The sequence below is a fragment of the Pongo abelii genome, chromosome 9 (assembly GCF_028885655.2).
Source record: "Pongo abelii isolate AG06213 chromosome 9, NHGRI_mPonAbe1-v2.0_pri, whole genome shotgun sequence".
Taxonomy (NCBI): domain Eukaryota; kingdom Metazoa; phylum Chordata; class Mammalia; order Primates; family Hominidae; genus Pongo; species Pongo abelii.
Window position 1 is genome coordinate 91,429,576 of NC_071994.2, and position 14,614 is coordinate 91,444,189.

Here is a 14,614-nt window from a genome sequence, read left to right on the forward strand (position 1 = left end):
TGGTGGAGGGATTATCAGACAGCCTCCTTCTCATTTTAAAAAATTAATTTACCAATTGAAAACACATGGTTTAGTACAAATAAAATGTCTACTAAAAATTATCTGTAATGTGATTTCCTTTTTTGGTAAAATACATGTAGAGTGTTGCGGATGCATATTTTAAAAACTAGATATAACAAAAGCATAGAGCAATTACATGTGATTTTTTCTTTTCTCCTTTTTGTTTGTATTTTCTCTATTTTACATAACAAATAAGTACTGCTTTTGTAAAGAGAAGAAAACCATAAAAGTTAAAACAAAAGGACTAGTTTATAAAATCATAGGACTTTAATAAAATTTGGGGTTTATTGTCAACCCAGTTTCTAACCTCTTCAGTTGAGGAAACTGAAGCACAGAAAAACTAATCTTCTTAAATCTTCTAATTTCTCGCTTTTGCCTATCAGAATAATAACCATCACTAAAGGCACTGCTCACATATACAAGGCTTTGGCATTTCTAATACAGCATATGTTATGTCTCATCAATTTTAAAGTTTTTCCAGTATAATCATAATATTTAGGAGGGGGAAGAAGAGAAGAGAGGAGCTGTGAGAAAGATAATAGCTTTTATGTACCATTTGGCAAGCACTTAACTGTGTATTTTGTGTTATTTTAATTAATCCTTACATTACCTTCATGACATAAGTATAATTTCCATTTTGTAGAATAAAGATCAAACAGATACAATTTTACACATCTTCCCTGTCACAACCTATAGAACTCGGATTTTTACACAGTTCTTTGTGTAAGTTGACCTACAGTAGATACTCAGTAAATATTCGTTTAATAATTGAACTAATTTAGAAAGCATTTGGTTTGCATGGACCAGATTTTTAGTGTTTATCAGTGGACCGCCAATTCCTCACTAAATTCACAACTGAAAACCAACTTTGACCACAAGTAGTGTTTCAAGTTCAGATCCTCTAATAAACAAAATTGTTTTCTGTCATGGAAAAAATGATTACCATTTCTTCCATTTGGCTTCCTTGTTCTCTTCGTTATTGTGCTTCAAAATGTTGAAAATGGTTTTCTAAAATTGTATTCATTTTGTTTGAAGCATTATCGCTTCTTTTTCAATACCACCTTTTCTACCATGTACCATCCTTTGACCTGCTAGCTTAAAATGTACAGCTAAGTAACGATAGCTTACTTATTTAGTACTTTCACAAAAACTATCATATTGGAAACAGGTAGGACAGATATTATTACTCTTATTTTAGGGATGAGGAGGCTAAATCTCCAAGTTCAGTGATTTGCTTAGAGTTATACAGCCAGATGAAAACACAGAGCTAGGCCTCAAGAAGAGTTCCGCAACTCCAGCTCTTGTGTTCTTTCTTCTATGTCATAGGACTCGATAATGCAAAGCCATTCTCTTTGTTATATTGTTAATGCCTCACTATAAATTACCCTACAACTTGAGTTTCTACTCCATTCTTACCGGACTTTTTTCAGTCCTTTAAGTTTTTAGTTTTTGTTCCAGTCAAAGTTTTTAGTTGCGTGAAACAGAAACTAACTCTGCCTGATTTAAGTAGGAAAAGAATTTGCTGAGCGGCTATTGAGCAGCTCACAAAATCATGGAGCAGCAGGTTGAGAAACAGGTGAGAATAAGCAAGAAGGGCATCAGCTAAGATAGCTGCCAAAACCATGCTATAGAACACAGGGCACTTGCTGGGCAATGGATTCCTTTGCTGGTACATCTGGCTTTGCTGCCCCTGAAAACTAAATATTGTTATATCAACTGCCACTGCCCATTTCTAGGATGGTTTCTGATTGTCCCTGCTTCTTTGTGTCACTATCTCCTGTTTCGAAGTCATGAATGAGTATGTCAGATTGGCAGAATATTTATCATATGGTCATACTCTAACTTTAAAAAAAGCCGAGAAACAAAGTTTAAGTATCTAAACCATTGTCATTGGAGGTAAGCTCTGTCTCCCATCAAGACTCATTAAGCCCACACTTCACCTATCACAACATGAATGTTTAAATCATTTAAAGCCTCCCACCAGAACCAAAAAAATGATCAAATTCCAGCACTGTTTCCAATTTAGTTTTATGTGTTCTTTCTCTGGTCTTTCTTTGGGAATATATTTAATTTACAACTATGACTCAATTGTCACTCAACCAATAGTTACCTTTATTTTGCAGCATTCTGAAGGTTAAAACTCAATGTGTAAATTTTATTCACCTGCTAAGAAATTATTTTTTCAAAGCCAGCCTCAATATTTATTTTAAATGAGTGAACTTCAAGGCCTGAAATAATAAACTGATACTTTACGAAATATTTTTGAAGTATAAAGAATATATTCAACATCTTTCCATGTCTCCAGATTTTAATATATGCCTTATTTTACTTTAAAAATTTTCAAATGTTTCTTTTATACACAATACGTTTCTTAGTCTGAATACTTTCCTCTGCAGTATTTTTGAGCAGTGGCTCCGAAGGCACCGTCCTCTTCAAGAAGTTTATCCGGAAGCCAATGCACCCATTGGACATAACCGGGAATCCTATATGGTTCCTTTTATACCACTGTACAGAAATGGTGATTTCTTTATTTCATCCAAAGATCTGGGCTATGACTATAGATATCTACAAGATTCAGGTAAAGTTTACTTTCTTTCAGAGGAATTGCTGAATCTAGTGTTACCAATTTATTTTGAGATAACACAAAACTTTATGCTTCGACAATGTTATTCCTGAAACTTTAAATCCTGAAAGTGCATTATAATCCTTAATTTATTACCAGTTTATTATCACAGGAGTCAAATTCTGAGGATCTTTAAAGTCATAGTCATTTTGCTTAACATAGGCCATTTTGTACATGGCAACCATGGGAAGAGCAGTAGAATCAGAAGAAGAAGAAAAAAAAAGGCTTTGAGACATGACTCTATCAACTGACTGTAATGTGATCTGGGGAAATTTGCTCTGAATTCCTGAATCTCAGTTTATTCACCTGAAATACTGGGACAGAACACCTTAAAGAATTATTGAGAATAATACATTAGTGAGCCTAGTACAGTGTAACACAGGGTAAACAACCAGCAGTTTTGGAATCATTTTTGGAAGTTTCTTGCTAGGGTTACCAAGAAAATTTGTAGAAATCTTGAACTTAAGTGTAGTTAATAATAATAGCTATTATAATGTTTATTGCCCTATGATGAAGATAGCAATATAAAACCCCAGGATTAGAATTAGATTTGGGCTCTAAATAATCTTCCTGCATAGAACCATGTCAGTATCTTCTTGACAAAATGAGGAACAGATAGTAGTGTTTCCTTCTACCTGAAAGTCCACTACATGCATATTCTTTACATGTATTATTAAGAAACCATATAGGAGTTAAGTTTTATTCTTCCAAGATAAAGGTGAGAACACTGATACCCAGAGAATTTAAGTGACTTTCTCAAACACTAATAATGTGGAGAAGCAAGATTTCAATTCTAGGAGGTCCTCCTCATCTCACCACACTGTAATTCACCTAACGCATGAGGGTTAATTATCAAAAACAGTGCGGCTTGTGGGTAGGAGGTATTTAACAAGCATTGATGTTTCATTGTATTCATTGATAATGACACATAAATACATAAATAAATAAATAAAACAAACAAATGAATGAAACTCAACCCTCTCACTCTTGTGCTCGAATCCAGTGATACATGATTGGCATAGTTTCATACCTGAAGAAGCTCCAGTGTGGAAGTAAGACAATTGTGCAAGGAAGCAAAAAACATCAGGCTGTGTTATGTGCAGTAAAAGAGTCATAAAGAAAATCCCACAGCAATGCTGAAGAGAAAGCCATGACTTTTGAAGGGTTCGACCTAAAAAGAGAAAACAAGGCCTTGAGAATGAGTAAGCAGGTGGCAGATAGAAAAGGGCAGGGGATATGCTAAGCAAAGAGAATAGCAAGAACAGTAGAGGTGGAAAATGTACAGCATATTTATGAAATGCTGAATTATTCTATTTGAGTAGTATGAACAGTGGAAAAGGACATGAAGGAAATAAGTTGACCCAGTTTATAATAGTTAACACATATTAAGTATTTTTTATTAGCCAGGAACTCTTCTCAATGTGCCCTATGTATTACTTCCTTAAATCTTCATAATTACTCTATGAAGTAGGTATCATTATTTCTTTTTATTTTCCATAGATGAGGAAACAGAGTCATAAAGAGTATAAATTGATTTTCCCAGGCCACTTACCTAGTATATGGTATAGTACATACACAATTTGGGGCTAACAGGAGAGCCTATAGGTTATCAACCTTGTTCTGCCCTTTGAGGGATGATTAATTGAGAAGATATGAGTTTAATTGAACTTTTATGCTTTATCTGAAGACTGTAGCCAATGGACAAAATGCTAACACAGCTGACAAAGGAGATCAGTTTTTGGAAAATCTTAAGATCACTAAGAAAGAGAAATTTGCAAAGGGTGGAGGTGTGGTAAGAGGAGGGGCTTCCTGTAAGTCTCAAGTAACATGTCTTCTCTTCTATGAAAACCACAGCACATAAAAATGGGAGCTTATTGGTAACTATTTTTCCAATATTTTCCATTTAGGATTTTATGATTTGGTCTCTGATTCCATTTCCAAAACACGCTAGACTTTCAGGGGTTCATGCTTTTAAATATGCTATTGTTTCTGCCTGAATTCTGACTCTATTTCTCCATTTGTCAAACTCTCAGATGTAAAAATCATTTTATACTTATAGTGATGTTTACTCATGCCTTTCTCATAGTTACATAGCATTTTTTTTCTATGTATGAACCTGTCCTGGGTTTTATTCTTCCCCAAACCCCCAAGATCAGAATTTATTTTGCAAGCTTCTCTAAGCATCACATTGTATCTGGTATTGACTGAAATCAATAAATCAATTTGAGTGCAAGTAATATTTATCATGAAGTGTCATTTCTCTTAACTAATATAAGTGAAGTTTTCTAGAAAAATGCCACACCTCTTAATATTCAGGTCACTTTTGGATATATATTTTAAAACACTATAAGTATTCTATCACACCAGGTTTTTTTTTATGTGTCTGTACTGAGTTGTTTATTCTTTACATACACATTTATTGAATAAGACATTGCCTTAGATACTATGGATACAATGGTAAACAACATAGTCTCTATCTTCACAATGTTTACAATGGAAGAGAAAGATCTTAACCATTTGCTTAAAAACTCATTTATGTAGAGATATGTCTAACTCCAGGGGTCAATGAAGTGATATTTCAGATGACATCAATATGACAGGTAGAATTAACTAGTTGAAAAGGAGGACATGGTTATGAATTTGGGCCATATTGTTAGAATAATGCAAGCCACTGATAAATTTTAAGCAGGTTATAATCAAATTTGAATTTTCAAAAGATTATTGCAGCTTCAGTATGCAGAAAAATTTTAGTAGTTGGAAAGCACATGCAGAAAGGCAGTGAAAATGCTATTATAAGAGTCTGAGGAAGAGGTAAAGGTAGTTTAAGTTGCAGTGGTGGTGGCAGTAAGGGAGCTAGAAAGCATGATTAATTTGATATTATTTTGAAGGCAAAATTTACAGAAGTTGGAAAATGATTTATACACCAGATGAAGGAGATTAGGAATGGCTTTATGCTTTCTGGCCTGTGAAACTGATGAATGGTAGTACAATTCACTCATATAATAACAACAGGAGCAAAGAAAGACATGGAGGAAAGCTTATGGTTTTGTTATACAGTGAAATGCAGTTATATGGGATGGCAAGGTAAATGTGCCTTGGAAAGTTGGATACACAGGCCTGAAACTCAAAAGTGATGTCTGGCCCTCAGATCCGAATGTGAGAGACATCAGCATATAAATTGTTGAATCGGCTAATTTTTAAAACCCCATGGAGGGGTGATTATTATTCTGTTTCACAGGTAAGTAAATTGAGACTCAAAAAGTTAAAGTGATTAATTTTAAACTACAAATCTAGTGTCAAATATTGAATCCAAAACTTCATCACTCCATCACTGCACAGAGAAGAGGGTTCCCTTTAACCCCTATATTTTCTTATACACATATGCTCCACCTCTTTGTTACTTCCCTAGTGTCCAAATGGATACTTTTTACTACAAAGGCAACAAAATTTCCTGGATGAGCCAGGGGAGAAGAGGCTCAATGAGTCATATTAGAGGCTTGAAGGTATTTATTTCCAATTAAACTTAAAGAAACAATTTATTTGAAATTCTTTAATTTTCACACAGCTTTGAATTTACAAAGTTAATTTTAGAGAAGTTTGACTTTAAAATAAGCAATGGCAGATACTCGGGAGGCTGAGGCAGGAGGTTCTCTTAAGCCCAGGAGTGTGAGGCCAGTTTGGGCAACACAGCAAGACTCATCTCTAAAAACAAAGCAAAACAAAACAGCTAAACTAAGTAACACCAATTGCCTATTTTCTATTTTATGAATTTTTCCATATTGTTGCTTCTGTTGTACTTTCAAGGAGTTTAAAATTTATCTCTATTCATACCTAAATTTTAAGCATACTAAAAGATTATTTAAAATTTCTTGATATAATTTTGTTCAAGGGGATTATTATTCATCATCCAGGTACTCATGTTTATAATTACTTAAGTGGTTTCTGTAAAAAGGCAGCTGATGTCTGCCATTTATCAAACTTTTTCTCTTATAATTGAATTGAGTGATTCTTCAGAAAATTGAGTAGCAGGTGATTTTCTTGTATGTACAACTCATTTACAAGGTGAGGCCAAAAATCTTTGGCAAAGAAGGGTTATGTCCTCAATGTTGTTGATAAATGTAATCTTACTTTCTACGTAGCAGAAAAACTCTCTGTTGAGAGCTTCCTTCTTCCCATACATTACAAAAGACCTAGAAATTTGGTTTCAAAAATGAGAAGGGGAAACAATGTTCACAGTAACTGCAATGCCCCATTCTACCAATGGAATTTGTTGACACTTCTATCATTCATGAATTTGTTCAATAGCTCTGTTTGGCTGTGTATACCTGTGTGCATGCTGTTCCTTTCTGCCTAGGATGGATTGCCATCAACATTATATGCTCAGAGTCTAATTCATTCTTTTACTCAGTGGGACAGTCTTCTGGGGTGCCTTCCCTGACTTCACAGAGATGTAGGAAGTCTTTTCTCCATGATCCCTTTGTATCTTCATCAGAACAACATTACTCTCGAAATGATTTGTTTACCTGCCAGGTGCTGAGGGTGAAAAGGTAAATGAGACAGAGTCCCCCCAACTCCCAGCCAACAGGTAGTGTATCTCAATGAATATGTGATATTTTAATAAATGAATTGAAGAAAGATAAAACAAGTAAGACATAATACTTGCTCTTGAGAGTTTGTGACAAGCTTGAAAAATAAGACACATATAAATAGATATAATTATAATAAATGGACATTTGTGCCAAATGTCACAAGGCAGCAAAGAAACTAGTTTGAGAATCCAGAAGACAGAATGGAGCTGAGTCAGCAGTCAAAGCAAGTTTGGAAAGAAAAACTCATATTGTAAGCTGATTTAGTTGAAATATTGATGAAATTATCATTCTATCATGATAAGAATCAACAGCAGTTGTAAATTGTTTTCTATATGGTAGACATTGTACCAAGGGCTATACATACATTGTCTAGTTTAATCGCTCCAGGCAGACTCCTAATTCATTAGAGTAATGGCCCCTAACTAGTTCATGTGTTTGTTTTGTGAATAAATGGGCATGTTAACGCACTTTGGAAATGATAGAGCATAAAACAAAACTCTACATAATTATTCTGAAAAGAATGGATGACAAGAAAAATAGGACTTCACATAGGGAAAGATGATCAAAAAATTACAACATTGGGACAGAACAAAAAGGTGCACTATTGGGGCTCAAACGCAGATGGCTTAGAAAGAAAGTCCAAATTTTAAGGATGTTGAGAAATAAAAGTGTCTCAAAGACAGTCCCTTGGTGACAGTAAAAATTGAGACCACTTGGAGTGAATTGAAGTGGAGCAATAATAAGAGAAGCTGGAGAACAGGACCAACATGGAAATAGTATTTAAAAGCTATGAAAGCACTTGAGCCGAGCCTTTAACAAAAAAGAAAATATTCATTACGTAGCCTCTATGTACCCTGCCTTTTTTTGGACATTTTAAATGTACTATGTATTGAAGCCACTAACAGCAATTTAAGCTAAGTATTGCAGTCCCATTTTCAAAATAATTTTAATATATATTGAAAACAGTAACTTTCAAGGTCTAGGGTTTACACTGGATTATATAGTCCATGATGGCTGACCAACAACCTGTCTGTATTCTAGCTAGTCAGAAAGGAAAAGGTAAATGGTCAAAGATATACTTTTTTCTTTTTAAGAGAACTTCCCCCAAAGTTAAACATATATTTTTGCTCTAGACTTGAGTCACATAGCCATGACTTGCTGCAAGGTAAGCCCAGGATGCACTCTCTTCTTTCTGCTATGTCAAAAAGTAAATTTATAGTATCTTCTGTGTATGTTCTACATACATATCTTCTATATACATTATAGAGAACATCTTCTATAAAGGAATTGTTTTGTTAGAAAGAATCCATTTGCTCTTACTGAACAGATATTCACTACAGACTTCCTTATTTACTCAAATCTTATAGTCTCCTAAATAGATTCTATAGTTATATTTACATAAAATTTAAACATCTCTCCTTAACTTCTACGTGCCTTAAATATGTAGTTGATTGTGAGAATGAGACTTGTTTTTCATTAAAACAAATCTTTCCTTCCCATTTCCACAGCTGCCACTCAGGGACATTCCTTCAACATATCTTCTGGGTCCAATAACACATTCAGTCATTCAGTAAACATGTTCATATGTGTTTCAGACACTGTACCAGATTCTAGAATTATATCAGTGATGAAAGCATACTATTGGCCTTCAAAGGAGCCATTTTAATAGAAACAATAGGTTAATTGTTGATGTATAGGGAAGTTTAATTTATGTAATCCTTATCTAGCAGTATTTTATTTTTTTACTATGCATTATCTGATTATGGATTTCCTAAATATATAGTTATATCATCTATTAACTGCATCAGGTACTTTTAGTAGCGTGCTAACTGTATCAGTAAAAAGACATTTTTTTTATTTTGGAAAATTAATAATAGAATAAACCAAAAATAAAAATCACCTGTAATCTTATTGTTAGGTGGATCACTTGTGCTGTTTTAGTCTCCATTGTACTTTTTCTTATACTTTTTTCCACATACACATAAGTTGTTAAGCATATGTTTTAATTTTGTTTTAGCAAATATTATATGCATGTTATTTTACAAGCCAAAGAGGGCTCCAAGTCTTATAACAAAAGGTTTATGCCCCTATATCAGCTACTGTAACCCTTTTAGCTATTTATTCTGCTATATTGCCCTGTATTTCTAAATAATAGGGAAATATTACTATCTGTTAATTCATCAAGTTTATCTTTGGAGTTCTTCATATTTAAATAATGATTTTAACTCTCTTACAGCTTCCCTGTTCTTTCATTCATCTTCTCAGTATAGTATTATCATATTTGGGGGCAAATTCACATCTGGGAATTTTATTGTTTTTACTACTACAATATTATTTACAGTTCAACCAAATAGTATGCTATGATTACATTTGTTTTCCTACGTTACTTTTCTATTGTAATTAAGACTTTTTTTTTCATTTTAAAGCACCCATCACTGTTTATACCAAATTTTAAAAGGAACTGTAAATACCACTTCATAACATAGTGAAATATGAGTAATTTATAAATTTTTTCCCTGGGTGACATCCTTTTGTGTATGTCTCCCCTTCTCATTCCACAGCTGCCATTCAGGGACATTCCTTCACCATATCTTCTGGATCCAATAACACATTCGGTCATTCAGTAAACATGCTCATTCTCTCATATGTGTTTCAGACACTATACCAGATTCAGAATTATATCAATGATGACAATATACTATTGGCCCTCAATGAGCCATTTTAATAGAAAAAAAATTCATGTAATAGATAGCTGGAATATAATGTGATGGGTACGATAATAGAGGAAATGCTAACCCAGTAACATATTGGATGCTGTCTCTCCCCAGTGCCATGTTCTTATGTGGTTTGAAGGAATATAAATAATCAGGAGGCTAAAGACTTTTCCTTGTTCAGAATTATTGTTAAAACATATGTGGTCAAAATCTGTTGTTGCTTTTTAAAGTAATGTAAAACAATTGACCGCTATTCACCTTCATTTACAATAAAGGAATCAATATACAATTGGATAACATTCTGATTACTACCAAGTTATTGTTTTTCCTGGTTTCTGCTGAACCAGCAAATCGAATATTGAAAAGACTGAGTCTACATGTAAGAAATGAGTTAAGGTAAAGAAAAAATATGCAAGTCAATACATTACAAAAGTTGTTCATCCATTTATGGCAGCAGATTCTAAACTGCCAAATCTCCAACCATCTGCCTGGGTTCCTAAAGTCAAGTCTTAGACATCCCATGAATCATTACCTTTTAGTCAGTATAGCACAGGGATTTCAACTTTTTGTAAAGGAATGGCCTGCTAGAGGAATCTTTAAATGTCCATTAAATTAAGTCTTGTTTAGATAATTAAAACACAGCAGGATGTCTCTAGTTCCCTCATCTGGTTGGGGAGGTTGTTGGTAGTAATAAAATTATTCCTTTTAGGAATTTTGCAAACAAACTGTTCATTTACATGAGATATAAATGATCCCATTATATAAGATATGAGATATAAATGATCCCATTATATGAGATAGGGATATAAAGATATGAGATATAAATGATCCCATTATATAAGATAGAGATTCTTATATGGCTACTATTAAATGATTCATTTAAATTGTCCAACTAATTATAGAATCATCTGTTTTATTTGAAATGTCTGGCTTCAGGAAAATTTTGAATTTAATTTGATGTGATTTATTTCTTAGGTTGCTCAGAATGATGGCATCTCAAAAACATGGGCTTACCCATGATTTTTGTTTGGTGAATGTTTAAAAACAACACAAAAAGCCATTTACGTACACATTTTATGCATACACACACACACACACACACAACCCAGAATGGTCCTTAGGCTAAACGCAAGTTCTGATTGAGTAATGACTATGGAAATTTTCCCCGACATTTAGAAATGCTGTTCTCTAATGCAGAGGAAATAATACATCATTTTATGAATACATTCATAAAAGAACAGGATATCAAATCTTTTGTGATAAAGGAAGCAACTACAGAAAGCTTTTATTTGTTCAAAGTAACCAGTGATATTGATGAAAATAAAACACACACACCAAAAAAACCCAACTCTCCCAATACTAGTTTTAAAATGAACATATCAAAACTGTTTTTCATTAGATTGTAGTTATTTTTCCACACTAGTTAATTAAAAGCCAAGACCCAGATATATATATGTATATATATACACACATATATGTATATATGTGTGTATATATGTATATATGTATATGTGTATCTGTATATATATGTATATATGTATATATGTGTATATATATATATATCACAATGCAGACAATTAATCTTCATCATCTTGACAAGAATGCCAACTTAGTCTCTCTTTGTAAAAAAAATTACAATTTCAAGACACTTCATATTTGCCGCTTTTGCCAGCACCAAGTCGGCCTGATGTGAATATTCCCATTTCAGGAGAAACATCCATTCTCCACTGCTGCCTGTGGCACCAATTATTCTTTCAGGATCAAGATCTCTGGTGAAGCCTCTTGGTTTGTCGGCAGCATCTCTTTTCTTCTTTGATTTGCTGTCATTAGATTCATTGTCAGATAAAGACTTTCTTTTTGTACCTTTTTTTTTTTTTACCAGCTTTTTGAGAATTAATGAATGTTTCAATTAATTCTGGACAATCTAAATTTTCTGCGGGTTCCCAAGTACTGTCAACATCTGACGTCCCTTCCACTTCAGGAAATGCTCCACCTTCCCTTTTGCTATAATTGGATCCAGTAGTTTTTCCACACATTCTTCAGGCTCTGCCTCTTCGACTTTTTTACTGTTTTCATTCTGTTTTCTTTTTTCCTCCCTTTTTAAAATTCTTTATTTATATTTTTTGCACTGTAGTTTCATTTAAGGCTTTTGGGTTTTTTTTGTTTGTTTTGGTTGTTGTTTGATTTTGGCAGACGTGAAGGGCTATTGTTCTTACATGTATCGGCTCCCCTAAGCCCCGCCCCTCCAGGCTTTACTTTCAGAGTCCTGAGGCCTATAAATGCCAGGCCCCTGCCCTTCAGCAGGGAGTGCATCTCCGAGGAGAAACAAAGGCCCAGAGTGCGGGCACTCCAGGGTACCGCGGCACAGGGCCCACTCCTATGCCACTGCGGCCCGGTAACCAAGAGCGCCCCCCACTCCCGAAGCCTTAGGGCAGAGGGACGGCGCCCATGCACCAAAATCTGTTTCAAGATTTAAGACTGTGACCTCTGTGAATACAGAGATTGTTCAAATGCCCTGGTGTTCTTGGGAGGCTTCTAAGATTACTGAGCATTTGCCAACATTACTATTAATGTTTGTCAAATAATTAAAAGACTGGATTAGTGAATGGTTAATGATATAACAGTGTTCTATTGATAATAGGAATAGTTACAACATCCTTTTACAGAAAAAGATGGAAAAATCACAGCTAACATTTAATTGAGTACACACTATATACCAGGCTCTGAATCACTTACGGATGTTATCTATAAAATTCAAACGTTCCAACAAGGGGGGTATTATTTTCCTATTTTTCTGATGAAGAAACTGAGGCTTTGGAGTATTAGGTATAACTTTCCCAAGCTCTTACAGCTAATAAGTAGTAGAGCTGGCCTTCAAACCCAGGTGTCTACTCCAAAGGACTGTGAAAGGATGAAGGTGATGGTGATCATAACAATGGTGGTAACAATAAAAACAATGGGATGTCTTTCTATTTCAGACCCAGACTCCTTTCAAGACTACATTAAGTCCTATTTGGAACAAGCCAGTCGGATCTGGTCATGGCTCCTTGGGGCGGCGATGGTAGGGGCCGTCCTCACTGCCCTGCTGTCAGGGCTTGTGAGCTTGCTGTGTCGTCACAAGAGAAAGCAGCTTCCTGAAGAAAAGCAGCCACTCCTCCTGGAGAAAGAGGATTACCACAGCTTGTATCAGAGCCATTTGTAAAGGCTTAGGCAATAGAGTAGGGCCAAAAAGCCTGACCTCACTCTAACTCAAAGTAATGTCCAGGTTCCCAGAGAATATCTGCTGGTATTTTTCTGTAAAGACCATTTGCAAAACTGTAACCTAATACAAAGTGCAGCCTTCTTCCAACTCAGGTAGAACACACCTGTCTTTGTCTTGCTGTTTTCACTCAGCCCTTTTAACATTTTCCCCTAAGCCCATATGTCTAAGGAAAGGATGTTATTTGGTAATGAGGAACTGTTATTTGTATCTGAATTAAAGTGCTCTTATTTTAAAAAATTGAAATAATTTTGATTTTCGCCTTCTGATTATTTAAAGATATATATATATAAATATATATATATATTTTATTGACCCCTTCTTTATTTTAATAAAACAGTGAGAAATCTACATTAGCTGACTCCTTTAGGCTTCAGAAACACATTTTTATTTTCTTCAGAAAGGATGATATTCCCCTATATTTTACATTTCTGCTCCAAAATATATTATGGACTTCAAATAGAAAACAACCTTTAGCTCTTTCCTGTCATAGCTCTGACGATATTTTTTAAGGTCACTGAGAACAAGGGCCCAGCCTCTATAACACATCCAGCTAAGTGCCTGTCTCAAGATGTGTCCATTAAATATTTTAATGATGATAAGTATATTAACATCTTTTCACCTTCTAAAAAGTATCTTATTAGAGAAAGTTTAAAATGCAATCAAACATTTGAAGTTTGAACAATTATCTGAATATTAGCCTTTCTGCAGTTCTAGTGAAATAACTCATTTCCATTTTCCTTGCCTATTAAGATTTCAAATTAGAATGTTCAGATAATCCTACTACTTAATTTTGGGGCCCTATTGATTTCCAAAAAAAGTACAATTGATATTACATTTGTATTATGGCTATGCATAGCATAAAAGACTAGGACCAGTGGGAAGACGTTATAGTGGGCCCATTTTAGTTCAATAAGGGGAAACATTGTTCAATACTCAGAGTTACAAAATCAAAATGGACATCTCTGGACAATAGTAAGTGGTTACCACTGGAAGTCTTCACATACTGGATTGAGTGGCTAATTTGATTTGGAATCTATAGAGAAAATTTAAGCAGTGAGTCTGTGTATATTACATTTATTTAAATTGGCTCAGGGTTCTTACCAACTGTTCCCACTGTAAAGCAATGCTAACCATGCTCTATAAAAAGTCCCTTTTACTCTTCCACATTATTTCAGGGGTTTTCACCATTCTTTCTTCCAGCCTTCCAACCAAATTAATTTACTTTGTCCAGGTGTTCCCAGTCTCTTCAGTTTCCTTATATCTAGTTGTGCTTGTCTGCTTAGGATTTTCAAATAGTATTTCAGTTGACTACTTTTGTTTCCAGTGTCATCTTTGAGCACCATACTTTCTCTGTCCCTTGGTGGCA

At 34.5% G+C, this 14,614-nt stretch overlaps 1 protein-coding gene across 1 annotated transcript in view; it reads left to right on the plus strand.

Annotated features, from left to right (window-relative positions):
• The window catches only part of TYR (tyrosinase), a 105,220-nt gene extending 91,908 nt beyond the window's left edge, over positions 1-13,312 (plus strand). Inside the window, 6 exon segments of the mRNA XM_063728305.1 lie at positions 2,457-2,638; positions 12,965-13,150; positions 13,153-13,182; positions 13,185-13,214; positions 13,217-13,254; positions 13,256-13,312. Coding sequence (XP_063584375.1) covers positions 2,457-2,638; positions 12,965-13,150; positions 13,153-13,182; positions 13,185-13,214; positions 13,217-13,254; positions 13,256-13,312 — 523 coding nt within the window.
• The last annotated feature ends 1,302 nt before the right edge of the window (positions 13,313-14,614 follow it).